At 34.6% G+C, this 17,822-nt stretch overlaps 2 protein-coding genes across 3 annotated transcripts in view; both read left to right on the top strand.

Moving 5' to 3' along the window:
* LOC138703701 (uncharacterized) overlaps nt 1-6,261 on the top strand; it is a 101,764-nt gene extending 95,503 nt beyond the window's left edge. Inside the window, exon 13 of the mRNA XM_069831802.1 lies at nt 1,588-6,261. Within this exon, the coding sequence (XP_069687903.1) occupies nt 1,588-1,829 (242 nt within the window). The 3' untranslated portion in view covers nt 1,830-6,261. The remainder of the gene's footprint in view (nt 1-1,587) is intronic.
* A 686-nt stretch (nt 6,262-6,947) lies between these two features.
* LOC138703702 (uncharacterized) overlaps nt 6,948-17,822 on the top strand; it is a 48,600-nt gene continuing 37,725 nt past the window's right edge. Inside the window, exons 1-3 of one of the 2 annotated variants that reach the window (XM_069831804.1) lie at nt 6,948-7,027; nt 13,465-13,658; nt 15,535-15,612. In XM_069831804.1, coding sequence (XP_069687905.1) covers nt 13,524-13,658; nt 15,535-15,612 — 213 coding nt within the window. In that variant the 5' untranslated portion in view covers nt 6,948-7,027; nt 13,465-13,523. Of the gene's footprint in view, nt 7,028-9,276; nt 9,958-13,464; nt 13,659-15,534; nt 15,613-17,822 lie in introns of those variants that run through there. The other variant, XM_069831803.1, reaches the window with a different exon arrangement.

Below are 17,822 nucleotides of genomic sequence, written 5' to 3'. Positions count from 1 at the left end.
TTTGGAATCCCTTCGGAATCGAATTGTGGCATGTTCTGAGGACATACGCAATACTCCTGGAGTTTGGGATCGTGTTCGCAGGTCAATGAGACATCGATGTGAGGTTTGTATGCAAGCAGGAGGTGGACATTTTAAACATCTTCTGTAATGACAACGACCTGCGGAAAGAAAAACGTTCCGGTGAATTTCAATGTTGTGAAGGCCATAACTCGGAAATGAAGCATTTCCGGACACATGTTGTAATGAACTATTTTAATTGTCTACATGTGGGAATTATATACCTGAAATTATGCCCCGTATTTTTTAAACATCCTGTAGAAGAATGTGTTCCAGACCTTCATCATGATTATTACACCACAGACAAGTAGGATTATCAGAAATGTGAAATCGGTGTAGGTACAATTGAGTGACAATGTGACCTGTTCTGGCTCTTGTTAAAAATGTTTGAACATGTCTGGGCAAGTTTTTGTACATTTTCAGGTCATTTGGTTTCTTTTGTACAGACTGTAAAATATTTCCTTTGTCAGAAGAGGGCCAATTGTTGATCCATAGGTTTGTAAAATGAGACTTTACTGAAGCAAAAGCACTGGATAGAGATATCACTTGAAGAGGTCTTGGTTGCAAATATGTTGCCTGTTTTGCAATATTATCGACTTTCTCGTTTCCAGGTATACCACAATGACTAGATATCCATTGAAATATTATTTCCTTTTGGAGTTCTTTTAGTTTACTAGTTGTTTCTGAATTGGAATAATTCTATGTGCGTATAGGTTTGGTACATATTTAATTATATTAAATATAGCCCCCTTGGAGTCGGTAAGTATGCAAATAGATTTTTCAGAAATTTGAGTAACACACTGAAGAGCAGCATCAATAGCTAGCAATTCAGTGTCAAGACTGGAGGAGGATGAACATGGTATGAAATAACTTTCTTGATATTTTGGAATATAATACCCTGCTCCTGATGTCCCATTATTAGGATTTAGAGATCCATCTGTATAAATTTGAAGGTGATCCTTATATGTACTGCAGAGTAGTTCCATGGAATCTGACTTAAGAATCTATGGAGGATCATTTTTGGAATGATTTCCTGGAATTTGTATGCTATCACAGTCTACTATATACAGTCACGAAGCTTGAGTTTTGAGGGTGCTAGAAACAATAGACTGTGACGGTACTATTTTGCATTGCCTGTAATGAGGCGATATTAGCGATCCTAGTGGTGAGCAACTATCTAATGTTTGCATATTTACTACGTATTGAGCTTTGCGACTGTGTATAGTAGACTGTGATGCTATGTTCTGGAATCACCGATTTCCATGGAGGAATTTTTTTTTGGCGAGATAAGGCCGAGGAATCGCCATAGATTACCTGACATTTGCCTTGCTTTTGGGGAAAACCTCGGAAAAACCTAACTAGATAATCAGCCAAGGGAGATCGAAAGAAAGAACTCCTGGACTATTATATACATAAATACTTGTTTGTATGACAGTGTCCTGTTAGAAACCGTAGCATTGTTTTAATCTGTAGTGTGTTCAACAAGGCATTTCTTCAATTTCCTGAGCATTGATAACACTTCTCTTACAGCGAACGAGATGAATAGCATCGGATGCCCCAGGCCTCTCTATATGTCTCACGTTGTGGATCTGTCTACCCTTCCAACTATCACAGAAAACAGTTTCCGTGTTTCTACAGAGAGCACCCTGCTCTCGACCCCATCTCTACACTCAACTGATCTACCCATTTCAGCAGCAGGAAGCGACAGTAACCTCGACGGAAAGAGAAGATTCACTGTCACGCCTGCACAAAACTCAAAATTAGACGTGTAGTGATATTTCCTGTACTTCAGTGTAATATTTTTAAAACAGTTCATTAGATTATAGTTTTCTAATATAAATTAATTTGTGTAATTTTGTAAGTAATGTAAAACTAAATGATGGTACAAGTAATATGTGCAATAGGGATATTCTTAAACGAAGTATAGATAATTAAATCTGAATTTCAATTTTTTCCCCCGATATTCTTAAATGAAATAAACTATGATGTGAAGCACGAGTCATACGGTTTTCGTAATTCCCAAGGAGCAGGAAAAGTGGAGTAGATGTGTGGAATGAGAATCTCTTTGATAGCCTTCGATATGCAAGTGCTGTAATTGGCAATCTTTTTTAAGAGCTGGGTGACAACTTGATAAGTAAAATCACTTTCCGATGTATGAAGTTAATTTCGTAACCTAAGATAAAATAAAATAAAACTACATCAGAGTTTCTATTCCGTCCTAAACGTTACCTAAAGTAATTCAATGAACAGAAATTTCCGGATAATCGAGAATTATGTTTGAAATTGTTTCTGAAGTTAGGTTTTATACAGGGTGTAACAACTTTAATGTTTAGAATTTCTGGAACATGTTCCCTGACACGTTCTACGTCGATTAAACCTAACATACCTACATCCAAAGTTCTATAGGTTTGGAGTATTTGTACCCCAAAGTTAAATATTTTGAGTTTTAATTTTGTCGCTGAATACTGAAAGAAGTAACACCAATTTCCGAAAGTGACATGTCTATGTCATTATTTTTATTATTACCATATTACATTTTAATATCAACTACTTGTGAGTATGAAAGAAGCAGTGCAAAGTTGAAAAAAAAATGTCCTTAAGATTCCAAACACTGTACTTCTTGCGGAAAATGTGATTAATCCTGTCTCTGCTCGGAATGTCCTCCTTGAACGGCAATACAGTTCTCGGCTCTACGCAGAAGTCCATTTGTGGCTGATTGAATGGTAAGAATGCTGTTCTTTATTAATACAGAAGCAGCAATGATTCTGTTTCGCAACTGTTCACGTGTGTCAACTTCTGTTGCATACACCATTCTTTTCATATCACCCCACAGGTAATAATCCAAAGGCGTTAAATCAGGTGACCTTGGAGGCCATGCCTTAGGACCACCACGACCTATCCAGCGATTGGAAAAATGTTCATTCAAAAAGTTTCCCACACGGAGAGAGAAGTGAGCAGGATGACCATCATGTTGGAAGTACATGTCATGTCTCACAGCCAACAGAACATCTTCCAGCAAACCTGGTAGTTCATTTCGTAAAAATAATTCATAAACTTCTCCTGTTACATTGCGATCGAAGAGGAATGGGCCTATAAGTCTGTCGTTTAGCATACCGCACCACACGTTAATAGAAAATCGACGTTGAAAATGTCTTTCTCTTATTGCATTCGGGTTTTCATATGCCCATGTATGACTGTTTCGAAAATTAGTTATGCCATTTCTGGTGAATGTAGCCTCATCAGTGAACAAAATCTTTGCAACCAATTGAGGTTCAATCGTTAACCATTTACATAAATTCAAACGAGGAGCCAAATCTTGTGGCTCAAGATGCTGTACTCCTTGGTCGTGATACGGATACAAACATTCCTTATGTAGTGTTCTCCATACCTTCATATGATTTACATCGAGCTGTGCAGCAATCCTCCGTGTACTTAACCGTGGATTTTCGTCTACAATATCAATAATCATGTCTTGTACCTGTGCCTGTTCTTGTCGTTGTGCATTCTCCTTCTTCACACAAGCGCTTGGAAGTTGACCAGACTGTGAAATTTGCCAATAGGCACTTGAAAATACCTGTGCACTAGGAATCCTACGATTTGGGAACCGTGCTTGATATGCCAAAACAGCTGCTGTTGCATTGCCATCACACAGTCCATACACATAAACTATGTCGGCGTATTCCTGATGTGTGTACACAAAAGGCATGTTTTAATGGTCAAAACTCAATAAAAAGACTAGTAACAATACGGTTTATTTTTCCCACAACTTGTATTTTAAACTGTTGTCTGTTTCGTTTCCTTAGCAACCTAAACAATTTTAATTTAATTTCTCTTAAAAGTAAAATTTCCTTCATTTGCTGCTTTTCAAATGTTTCTTATGTATCGCTACTTAGTAATGCCATAAAATAGGCCTTGTATAAACGGTATAATGCTTGGAGCTGCAAGAAGTTCTATTTTTTCCAGCTCTGTTATCTCTGTAACCTCTCAATTTCGGATATAGTTATGTTAGGTTTAATCAACGTAGAACGTGTCAGGGAATATGTTCCTGAAATTCTAATCATTAAAGTTGTTACGCCCTGTATATGATTAATAGTGAAACAAAAACTACGAGCATTATAACTTGTTAAAATATCAATTTCTTTTCATTAAGTTACACTTTTCTTTAACACTCTACTATACCTACGCATTTTGTTCGTAATGAGTTTCTTTCTAGACACAGTGTCTCCAACTTCTGATTAAGAAATAGCAATGCTTTCATTCTGTTGTCAATACACTCAAGAGCCACTGTAAACAATTTTGAAACCCTCTCGGTTACTCAAATCTGAAAGGTGACTGTCTTTTAGTTTCCTCATCAGCATCTTCTCTATGCTACCAATTCGACAGCATCTCTACAATATTATGCTCATTCTGAAAGTCTTTCCTCTCGTCTTTACCCGTCCACTTCTCGATCATCATCTGTTTCCGTCGTCCTTCTTGGAATTCTTCCCAATAATTTATTACGAATATTTTCTGTGTTTCATTATTTTGGTTATTTTAGTGTCCTAACAATTATTTGAATAGCTTCCTCCATGCTGTTACTTCATTGGATCTCTTTTCGGTTTCCTTTTTCACAATGTGGAATAAAGTTTCGAAACGTCGGCCAGTATAATAGATACCCTACTGTATGCATTAATATAGTAACATAAATTACGCTATCAGATTTATAAATATATATATCTTGGAAGTTTGTAGAAATAAATTGCTGTTCTCTTAATACAGTTTGGATGCATGTGTTGATAAAAGAAGTAACAACGTGATATTATTCCAATCATTACGTACCGGTACATAATAATAATTATTCTGAGAAATTATTGTTGATATAGCTGTCATGATTTCAAATCTATAAATTGCAATACATGACTAAAAGAAATAAAACTATTTTAACAGTTTCGGTAGGAACTACAATTAATATCAAGTTTATATACAGGGTGATTCACGAGGATTTATCGCTACTTATGGAGCTTATTTCGGAAGATATTCTGAGCAAAAGATGTCATATAAACATTTGTCCTAGTCTCAATATTTTAGTTACACTAATTTGAAGTTGTTAGTAAAATACCTTTTTTCTTTAGTTTTAAGGGTAAAATAATATTACAAATATAGAATGAACTATTCAAAAGCATAATTTCTTTAATTGGATAGTGTTCTGAAGCTAAAAAATGTGTTGTTAATTGCTCTGTACAGATTTTGTTTTCAATTTTTAACTAAAAATTACATCATGTTTACGAACTTATCACAACAATTATTACAAATCATACGGTACGACTTTAGGAACTTGATTCTTTAGTTCAATTCTGCATCATAGTGTACAATCATAAAGAATTTACAAGAGTGGCGTGATTTGTTGTGATAAGTTCGTAAGAAAAATGTAATTTTGTAGTTAAAAGTCGAAAAAAACATTCTGTATGAAGCAACTATGGGATTCAGAAGTTCACAACACATTTTTAGCTTCAGAATACTATATAATTAAAGAAATGATACTCCTGAATAGTTCATTCTTTATGTGTAATATTCTTTTAATTTTAAAAATAAAGAATAATGGTATTTTACAAACACAATTTCAAATTAGCGTTACTCTGAAAATATTGAGAATAATACCCATGTTTATATGATATTTTTTGCTCAAAATGCCTTTGGAAATATGTTCCATAAGTGATGGTAACTCCTCATGAATCACTCTGTACAATTAATTTCACCTAGCTTTGTGTAAGAATGGTTGTGTTTTCATGATATATGAAGGCGAAGACCATTTTTCAGAGTGTAAACATATGATGCCAATTTCTGGAACTAAAAGCTTCACCTGTTTCTCTGTTTGTTGGTAGTGAATGCTACTGACATATTTTGGCGTGTATATCGAACTAAAACTATATTTTACTATATTGTGTAATAATATTAAAGTGGAAAATGTTCTTAATACGTTCACTTTTTATAAGTAACTAATTTAAGATACAATGCTCTTCCTTTTATTTTAAAAGATGGCATACTAATTTTAGGGCCTCAAAAAAGGAAGCGTGTGAGTTCAAAAGATAATTTTCAATCACAGTCCAGTTTGTTAAAATAATTTCTTCTTACGTTTCATCAAGTTCATTCTGCTCTTGTTCTGTGTAAATGTAATTTCTTGTATTTTAATTAATGTTACTAATAAATAGATATCTGATGTTAAAATACTATTTCTTTTTAAATTCTGGCAATTGAAATCCATGTAAATGTAACGTATGTTAATTTTGTGTATAGAATGGTATTACTTTTCCTTCTCAGACACTCCTGTTACCCCTGTCTGCTTTACACAGATTCTACCTCATTATCGTAACTCTTCACGCATCGACGTCTCAAGTCGACTATCTAAATTACCAATTTCTACCGCGACTCTACTGTTTCTCCCAATCCCAGAATCAGGAAGAAAAAATCTAATATTTCTTCTTGTTTATTTTCAATAAACAAATATTGTTAAAACAGTCTTCCTTTTCCTCACTATAATAATAAATCATTCTCCTTTAAGCTTTGGCCCTCTTGTCCCGTCACTCCCGTTTCCCCTCTCTTCACCTCAAAGACACGCGAGAGGGGTGTCAACAGAGATGGACACAAGACATATTAATTACCTATGTCAAATACAAAACTAAAGAGGCTGATCAAACATCATCGGTTTCCTCCTTCCTCACTCTTTTATGAGCTTCATACGTGTACAATACATCCAAGATCATTTACTGACACAGGTGGTCAAAGTAAATTAAGTTCATCACTTTCCATATAAAGTGGTTAAGTCTATCCTTACAGTAGGGGAGAAGTGGGTACAGTGAGACAGGGAGAACAGTGAGACATTTTTTATTAGATGGTAAATTTTGATGTTGAGATGTTGGTAACAGTAGAGTTGTGTATGTTGCATGAGTAAAGTAACAGTATTTTCATACTCGATTTGATTCTAGTTACAAAGGTGAGTGATGAAAAAAATAATTCGTAATTTTTCACTCTAGAAGTAAAATTTTGGCTTGTGTTTAATGAAGGTTATATTGGATATACAAATGAGACAGAAATGTGAATGCTTTGTTCCCTAATACTATGGTATTTGAGGTTATGTGTGGCAAAGTTTCATCTTTCTTGTTTTGATTTTGAAGTGATGGCGCCATTTTTAAACGAACTATGCATAAAGAGAACAGTGAGACATCTCACTGTTCCCATGTACCAATGATTTGCAAAAACAAACTGTAATTATATTACATTTACCGGTAACTAACATTAAAAAATGAACATACTAGTAACCAATTTATGAAACCATAGCCATTACATTTAATGGTTTCTTAAATAAAAGATAATTCACAAAATATAAGAAAATGTTAAAAAATAATAAAGAATTAAATTAAATTCTTATAATTATAAGCTTTGTTATCACCAGAAATTCATTACTTTTGATGACGTACTACATTGTACTTTTAAAAAACTAATAACTATAATTATTTTCAGAATTATCAATATGTCACGTGTTAAAAAAACTGATAAAAAATAGGGAGATTTTCTGAAACATCAATGAAGGAACCCGTCCAAGGAACATCCGTGCAGCTGCTTTAAATAAAGGAGTAGCCTTTAAGACTTTGAGCAGATATGTCCAAAAATACAAGATTAAACCAGATTCTCGAATGTGTCCAAATTACACAATCAGATTTTTCCAAATGAACTGGAGCAATCTCTTCATGATTACATCATTACATGCTAAAAATGTTTTATGGTTTAAACCTGAGAGACTGTCGGCAGCTAGCCTATGAGCTGGCTACCAAAAAAAAAAAAAAAAAAAAAAAAAAAAAACCTCAAAGTGCCAGAAAAGTGACTGGCTGAAAGGCTTTAGCAAAAGATTCCCTACATGATTTCCATGAACAATAGGAACAATGATTGTAGCGATGATAATGGCGTTTGAGAAGAAGATGGAAGAAAGCAAAATTTGGTAATTTCCTAGAAGACTGGCAAAATCCAACATGGCTGACGAAAACTACCAAAAACGTTCTGCCAACTATGAAGTCCAAATGTCACCAAACATCGCAAAATCAAAGATGAAAAATCAAATATATATTCATATTTTTAAAGAAGAACAAGCCCTCCAAAAAATGAAAATATATTTAATTTTTCGCCTTCGATTTTTTTGGCGTTAGGTGGCATTCGAACTTCATAGTTGGTAGTACTTTTCTGGCAGTTTTCGTCCGCACTTTACCCCCAAAAATCACTAAAACACAAAACAAAACATAATAGTTTATAAAACAAAACATAATAGTTTATCATCTTATCAAATAAAATTCAATTCTCATCGACGTCTTCAACGACAACCACTTCACTTCAAGTAAATGACACAGGCTTTAAGGCAATCTAAACTTAAACCATGCAGGCAACAAAGAACTAAACCAACACTTTGTCGTACAGTCAACTTTGCATAAATAAACCACGTGTTTACACTAAATGAAATTCTCTTCGAACACTTATCACACCTTAACTTCTACAGAAAATTCAGTAAATAATTCCTTTAAACCACAGAAAATCAGTTTTCTTCTCAACATTCAACACAATCCTTCTTCACCAGCGAAAGAACTAAACCAAAATCGACACAAAATTTAATGGATAAATTTCAGAACACGGTTTCCTTCCTTTCCCTCTTACTTCAAAATTCCAACCTTGTGCACACAAAATAAATTATTGGCACTGAAAAGTGGCTTTTCGTAAGCATGATGATGCGTATTCGACAAATGCAGCCAAATCTACAATGTAACACCACTCACGTCAAACAACCAAGAACAACAGGACAACGTCATTATCCATTCAAAATTAATGAAAATTCTACTAGAATAAATGACAACTATAGCCAATCAAATCGAAAGAAAATCACAAAAATCATAAAATGAGAAACTTTCAATAGCTTTAGCCATGAGACACAACATAACACCACTCACGTCAAACAACCAAGAACAACTGATAACGTCATTATCCATTCAAAATTAACGAAAATTCTAGAACAAATGACAACTATAACCAATAAAATTAAAAGAATATCACGGCGACACCTAGTACAAAAAACCTAGAATTAACATGTAAAAGTCACTAAAAGATCACTAACATTTAACTCTGAAATAAAGAAGTTGGTAATACTTACTACATTCAACCAAGTGCCCGTCTTCTATGAAATTACCCAAAATTTGTGATGACAGTAGTAAGGACAATGGTAGATGAAGACAATCGTCATGAGAAGGAGGAAGACTTTAATTGCGACAGCTGACAGTTGTGATTATGACGTTGGTATGAAAAAAAGTGGAAAGAGGAGAATGAAAATAAAGACTGTGATGATGGCAGGATTAAAATGGCGATTATGGTGATAAGGAGAACGAAGTGAAGGACGATGATGACGTGGTAATACTACTACTGTCTCTGCTTCTGTTGCTGGTAATGGCGATGAGGATGGGAGTGAAGGAGGAGGAAGAAGGGAAGCTGTAGTTAATGATTCTGTTTACATTTCCGCTCATGAATGGAGCCCAGTTTCAGTCCTTACTGTTGGTACTGTACTTTTGACCTTCACGTATATAAATTGCAGTTAATTGCTGATTACATTCATTAACACATGTTTCTGTATGTTTCATACATAATTTACACATGTTGAAGATTGCTTTCCCCACTGTGCAAGAAGATTGGACTGTATGCCAGACAGAAGTGAATTACACTCTCGTTAGTTCAGATCATCTTGAAGACAGGTTGCTATGCCTGGTGTATTGTTTGTAGTGTGTGTCCCCACGGCCGAGTATGAGAGATCTCTTCTATATGGGATATCGCCCTCTGTGTTGCCCAGCAATGACATGTTTTCTGGTCCATCAGGCCTGCAGAAAGGACCTGCAGGTAAGACAATGATTTCTGTAGTCGAAATGATATTATTATAATTAATTTTTCCAGTGGTGGCTGATTGACTGAGGCAAGTGAGGCCGGGCCTTGGTCACTTGGCTTAACTGAAATCAAATTTTGTGTTTTTATATAATGTATTAGTTATTTGAATGAAGCATATATCGCTGTAGAAGCATTTGAAAACTTTGATGTATATAGACCTGTTTTGCAGTAAAATTTATTCCTGAGGCCGGGATCGCTCGTGCCGGGTCTGGCTTGTGATGTACAGTATATAGACCTGTTTTGCAGTAAAATTTGTTCCTGAGGCCGGGTCTGGCTTGTGATATATAGACCTGTTTTGCAGTAAAATTTGTTCCTGAGGCCAGAATCGTTCATGCCGGGTCTGGCTTAATGCATTTCATGTTTACGCTTAAAACGTTGTAGCTGAGGCACAATTCATCTGGCCTGGTCAGGTTTCACTCCTCCCATCCATGGGCCGGCCTCAAGGGTAGAGTGGGATGGGAATAGCAATGGTGACTTGTCTTCCTAAATAGGCCATAAATAACAAAATTCCAGCTCTTTGGCAGGCAGAGACCTACTCGATTCTCTCCCCTTATGTCTCAGTTTATGACATAAGCGAGGGTATTCTACTATTGTACTTCGTAGTACAGTAGTGAGTTTATGACATAAGCGAGGGTATTCTACTATTGTACTTCGTAGTACAGTAGTGAATCTAGGCCAATGCTGTTGTGTATTTTGGGAAAATATAAACAGAAACAAATGAGAGAAATAATGCTGGTGCAGTTAATTCATTGTTAGAGTGTCCTTTTTCGAGAAGAAATAATACTGAAAGAAAGGAAGTTTTAAATAAAGAGAGAGACTACCGAGATACCTACGGCATCGCTGATAATTTTTCTGACACATAATCTTAAAACGCGAGTTTCTATTGCATCCTGGTATGGGCAACATAAATGGTTAAGTGGTAATGTGATGCAAAATAAACTTTTCTTGCCTTTGTTTGTTGCTGCCAAAGGAAAAAAATAAAAGAAAGAAAGGGAATTTCAACACATAATATGGGTTGCTTCATCACACTGAAACAATCACTGAAACTCAGAGCATAACAGCTTATTTGGTGAGTGAAATTATTATTTTTCATTGATAGTAATAAGAATAGACTAATAATAATAATAATAATAATAATAATAATAATGATACTAATAATATAATAACAATAATAATTAATATCATAAACAAACATTTCCTATCGGAGGCACTTAAACTAGTTGCACCTGGCCTCACCGAGGATTTCGATCACCGGCCACTACTGACTTTTGCATTGTTTTCGCTTATGAAATGTATTACCAGTATTTTACAAGTGTTTTATCAAATATTGTTATTTATTTTAAGTCTTAGGCCTATTGGCCTGTGCAATCTCCAGAATACAACTGGCCTCTCCTTTTTCTTTTTTATTCTCTGGGTTTTATATGTACATTTGGCCTGTAGGGCTATTTATTTTCACAATGACACTCTATCATCACTCATACTATAGATATTTAAGTGATCCAGTCAGTTTTGTCGGTATTTCTGAATACCTAATTGTAGTTATGCATTCCATTTGCCTTAATTTCGAATACAGTGCAATACTATAGTCCTGTGTACATACTGCCTGTGAATTAAGGCTATAGATTGGTGAAAATAACAAAAAAATCATTACCAGTACCTAAAAATTGAACATTTTGTTTTTAACTCTAAAAAATAAAATGTTTTAGTTTTTTTAAATCTGTGCCTATTTTGGCTCTATGACAATTTTAAAGTCCCTCAGGACAAATTTAAAGGGCCCAGCGTGCGTGGAGCTGCAGCCCTTTAAACTGATGCTCAGCTTTCATTCTGACAGACTTTGTTTTTCACTCTTACTAATTTTACTTTTCATTCAGTTCATATTTCGCACTGTTATGTAGGAGAGAAATGCGTGTGGTAGATGTGTATAGGAAGAAAAGATATCCACAGTATATATCACATACATGCTGTACTTCGATATTCGTTTTCTCGATTTTCCAATTTTCAACATTTTGTAACATTCAAAATGCTCTAATGAATGCAGTTTTTCTCCAATCTCAGTGAAATTTTGCACAGAAGTCCACAAAAGTATGTGGAGTAAACTGACACATGTGTTTTCTTCTGCTATTGAAAATATTCAAATCACCATGTATTGAGGAATTTATAAGTTAAAAAAAAAAAAAAAAAAAAAAACAGAAAAATTAAGTAGAAAGGTAAATATTTTCTCTTCTCAAAAAGTAATTGGAAAAATATGAAAGACATGTGTCATATTTTACATACATCTATCAGAAGTAAATTAAATATAAATATGAAGGAAAATTATGGAAACTATGAAAATTGGTACTATTATAATTCAGTATTTAAAAAAAACAACAAAAATATATTATCATCATCATCATCATCATAATCATCATCATCCTTCACGAATTAGGCATCTGTAGACCTGTTTCGGCCCCATCTAGCAGTCTTCTAAAAGGTCTTCCTGGTCGACAATGTTCTCTAGGTTTATACTGCATCATAATTTTTGGGATTCTTGAATTTTCCATTCTTCTTACATGATCTAGCCAATTTAATTTGTATCTGCTGATTTTTTCTTCTACTGACTCTACTTCTAATTGTTCTAAAATTTCTTCATTCCTTTTTCGGTCTAAAAGAGTATATCCTGCTGTCCTGAAAAATTTCATTTCCGTTGCTTTGATTCTGTTCATGTCTTTTTTCTTTAATGTCCAAATCTCGCTTCCGTATAAAAGGGAGGGTGATACTAGTGTATTATATATTATAAGTAAACTAATCTGAATATCAAAGTGAAAATATATTTAATTGATTAACTAGCAGACTTACTCGTGTTAATTATGCAAGTTTGTGCGGCTTACAGCTGTTTCGGTGCTTCATCACACCATCCTCAGAGCCTACTAGATCTCTGCGTCATCTCGAACTTCTCTGCCTGTTATGTGGGTGCGTTTGATTGTTGAAAGGTGTTGAAAAGTGGAGTCAAATAGTGTGTGTATACTGAAATTGATCTGTGTGTTGAGAATTTGATCGGGGTGTTTTTTAGTGTGTTTGTACAAAAAAAAAAAAATTAAATTTTTTAATACCTCTGAATGACATAAAAGATAACACTATTGACTTTTTCTATTTATTATTTTTTTGCTGTCAACCAGTATTTTTGTCCAGATTGAATTTTTCCCTTTAAAGACTAAAATTGTTGTTTTCGTTAATATTTTTAAATTATATTATTTCATAATGTTGTTTACGCCTATTTCATCATCTCCAAGTACCGGTAACACATTCAAGGAAAATAAATTATTCTCATTGTGATAGAGAATCGAATTTTAACGAGAAAGTATATGTCATCTTCTTAAGATTTCTTTTTATTACTTTGAATACAGATATTTGCCTTCCTCCCTTATTAAATGTATTTTCGATGAACACAGAGCTAGTTAAAGTGATTAAAGTGATTTCTGACAGGAGAAAACCTCATCAAACTAGATGCTTCGGAGTTGAATGATGGTTCTGGGTCACAAGGCATGGGCAGGATGAATCCACTGTACAGCTCCAAAGACAACGCAGCAAACGAGAGGCAAACAGCGAGATTCCGACCCCCCAGGAAAAAACAAGGCCTCACTACGACATCGGATTCGGACGTGGTGCCACTGGAACGGGTATGAGCATTAATACTAGCATGTTAAACTTTTCTTTCAACATCCTTATTAAGAACTGTTACCAGAACGCAGTGTTAATGGGTTATTACAAAGTGTTAACGAATACAACTTACCTCTCGAAAGGAGGCACTGTGCTCATTATGAAAACAATGTAATTAGTGTAATTAAGTTCTTAACAAGGATCTATTTCTCGTTTTCCTTTCAACGTTAACTTGTACAGAAAAACTACAAAATTAATAATTGCTAAATGGAAAGCATTGTACAGAATTATGTTATACAGCAAACCCGAAAAATCTGCTACTGCATCCGGAAGTATGGAATCATACTAAGGCCGTGTCTCAAAGCTACAATTTCAGCTGAAGTGAACTAGATTGTTGACTAAATAGCCGGATGTGACGTCAGAAGTTATGATCCAAAGCTAAATAGTGCATAGCAATCAAGTCCGTAGTAGCTAGTCTACGAAAATGCTTGCTCGATTGTTGACTTGTTCACTAAACAAACATGGATACCTCATCAGCAATTGGGATTATGAAATCTGAAAATGCTTTGGAAGTGAAATAATGTAAATATAATGTACAATAACACGTTAACTTTGAACACTGACATTGTTAGTACCTTCTGTACAATGTTTTAAACATCATTGTAATATATTAAGCCCTAATCTTTTTCACAGAATTCGTAATGAAACTGCATTAGGACACTGCCTTCTATTCAATGCTGCACCGTGATGTCGTGGTTTTTAGAGAAATAGCCTATGAAGAAGGCCATGTTTCAAGCATACATTTCCAAAGCTCCCTAGTGTGTAGTTCACAAGTCACCTAGTTGCTAGTCATTAGTGTGTAGTATGGACTTGAGCTTTGAGACACGGCCTTAGGCCGTGTCTCAAAGCTACATTTTCATCTGAAGTGAACTAGATTGTTGACTAAATAGCCGGATGTGACATCAGAAGTTACGATCCAAAGCTACGTAGTGAATAGCAATCAAGTCCGTAGTAGCTAGTAAACGAAAATGCTTCCTTGATTGTTGACTTGTATACTAAAAAAAAAATGGATATCTCATTAACAATTGGGGGTTATGAAAGCTGATGATGCTTTGGAAATAAAATGTGAGTCCAATGTAGAATAACACATTAACTTGGAACATGGACATTGTTGGTATTTGCGTTACATTTTTTAATATTGTAATATTTCAGGCTCTTACCTTTTTCACATTTATTTCGATTGCTGACAGCCAAACGTAATTTTCATAAATACCTTTTGAACATCTTTTACAATTCTACATCTTTCTACGTTTCTTTTCTAGCGTCTCAGGAAATTACCATTCAGTTCATAAACCTGAGACTTAAGTTTCATGAACTGTTTACTGGAAAACTATTTATAAACAAAGAATTCGAATTTCCAAAAAATAACAGCTGATAACTCGTAATTAAACTGCATTAGAACACTGCCTTCTTAATTTAGTGCTATACCGTAATTTCATGGCTGTGAGAAAAATAGTCTATGAAGAAGGCCATGATTCCAGCATACATGTTCAAAGCTCTCTAGTGTGTAGTTTACAAGTCAGCTAGTTCCTAGTTATTAGTATGCAGTATAGACTTGAGCTTTGAGACACGGCCTAATATATGTAGGATTGCTGAAAGCGCAGCAAAATTTTCCAGCAGACGATCTAATTGCTTCGAAAATGAAAGCTAAGTTAAGCTAAGCTGAAATTTAAAAAAATTAAGGAAATACTATAAAATATACCTACAGATGGAATGTTGAAACTATATTTTTTTCGACCCAACTCCAATACAGAGTAACCTCCTACACTTTGATAAACAAGTTTACTTTTCTAACATGCTATTCCATTTGGTACATTTCCTTCCATTCTATTTCAGATTTTGGAGGAATTGCTGAAAAAGTTGGAGGTGGAGCACGTCATTTGGTGCAATGATAAGAATGGTTTTTATTATCAAGTAAGCAATATTATCTTCTGTTTATTTAGTGACAAATTCCAGTGTAGATCTGACAAATTACAACTAGAATTACAAGATATATATAATACCAACAAATATATTGTTTAATGAGAGTTAGATATACAGGATGGAATTGAAATAGCACTACAGATTTCCAGGGTGAATAGTTCATGTTGTGTGTAACCAAAAAGTATAATACCAGTATAATATTGGTGAAAAGTTCATAGTCTTTTTTTTTAGAATTTTTTTTTTCCAAATGTTTAACAACCTCTTATTCGGTAACTATTGCGAGTAGGATCGTGATTTTTGTCCATATTGATAGGAAATCTGATAAAGAATGATTTATCCCTCTGGCGTATTTCAACAACGTGGACGGTTTTTGTGTAAATTTAATTTTAATAACCTCCAATTTCAAACCACTGCGTGATTTGAACTGGTAGCAATGGTGAGGCAGAAAGCAACTCACCTACCGAAACACACCGAGTTCGTTGACGGCTTACATCTGTATACGAGTAGTGTGTGTTAGCGGTGATGTTGCCGGACTGCTGAAACTTCCAACTTCATTTTCTAATTAACCGTGCATTTAATCACAAAACGTAATATAGGTTTTCTATTCATTTAAGTGTGCCCTATCATCCCTTTCAATCTGTAAAGTTATTTCACGTCCACCTTATATAAACTGAAGTAACGTACGAAAATTCGGCTTCAAAGTTTAAAGATATATGAATATAGGTTAAATGGGGTCCGTCTCCTTGCTTATCAAGTAATGGAATGTATAGTCTTAATTATTAACTATGTCACATTTATTGATTGGATTAACGTTTTCGGCAATTATTTATTTGCCATCATCAGATTGCAGCTAATTGGCGCCTTGTTATTGTATGAATTACAAAATATTCTCGAAAAAAAGGAAAAGAGAACATGGGTTAAGAAATGGATCCGTAGAAGAATTATGCACGGTGCATCTAATACCACAGTCTAGTATACTGTATACAGTCGCGAAGCTCAATATGTAGTAAATATGCAAAATTGATAGTTGCTCACCACTAGGATCGCTAATATCCTCATTACAGGCAATGCAAAATAGTACCGTCACAGTCTATTGTTTCTAGCACCCTCAAAACTCAAGCTTCGTGACTGTATATAGCAGACTGTGCTAATACCTTGTTGAAAGAATTAGCTGAAGAAGGTCCTGCAGAATACAGGAAACATCTCAGAATGAGTCCTGTTTTAAGGGTTTTTAACTTTTTTCGAACCACTTCTACGCCTATGTTTTCGAAACCTTGTTCCATGAGTTCACTGACTAGTTTCTGGAATAATAATTCCCGCTTGTTTTTATTGAGGTATTCTTTGTCACGTATATTCCATAAAACTATAAAACGTCTTTGATTCCATACAAGTTCATACTTATACACTTCCAAAAACTTTATAATATCGTTTGAATTCCAATTAGAGGCGCTCATTATTAATAATTATTAATTTACTTCGACAATAGGCCTAAAATTACAAACTTTCTACTTGCCAAGTTGCTACAAGTTCGCATTCACACGCGAGAAGTGGTGGAGGCCGTGGAGTCAAGTTGGTCACTTGACGGGAAAGTGGACACAAAAGTTGACGGGTCGTCAACTCATATTCTGCTTGACCGCCAAGTCACAACTTGACTGTCTCGATCATATCACACGGGGAAAGTCGAAGGAAAGTCGATTTGCTCCAAGCACTTGACTCCTGTAAACTAACCTCATGTGAATTAGCCTATAAGTATCATGTTGTACATACTGAATACTGAATTGCGAAAATAAGTGGAATGAAGTAATATGCGGACAAACAAACATGGTTACCACTTGACTAGATAAATGTTACCTACATTATAATTAGACGTGCACTGACTCAGCTGTTTACATGAACAATATTTTCATTTTATCATAATGTTAAGATTAGACACAAATGGAATTATGACGTGCAATAATTACATATATTATTAATTAATATTCATGTGGAAGTATTGTGTTCCATACGTAAATTAAACTAGCAGGTTACGAACATGCTTGATGGACCCGTTTAACCTATATTCACCTAATTCAATTGCTTATCGGTCTATACCACCTTTTCAAAATGAAAATATTAAAGATATATGTTTTTGCATTTCATTCTGAATGAGTCCTTGTTGAAGACCAATTATAAATATTATTTGTATTTTGTCTTCCATTATG

Source organism: Periplaneta americana, chromosome 7 (genome assembly GCF_040183065.1).
Source record: "Periplaneta americana isolate PAMFEO1 chromosome 7, P.americana_PAMFEO1_priV1, whole genome shotgun sequence".
NCBI lineage: Eukaryota > Metazoa > Arthropoda > Insecta > Blattodea > Blattidae > Periplaneta > Periplaneta americana.
The sequence above is the reverse complement of the archived record's forward strand: the minus strand, read 5'-3'. Positions and strand labels throughout refer to the sequence as shown.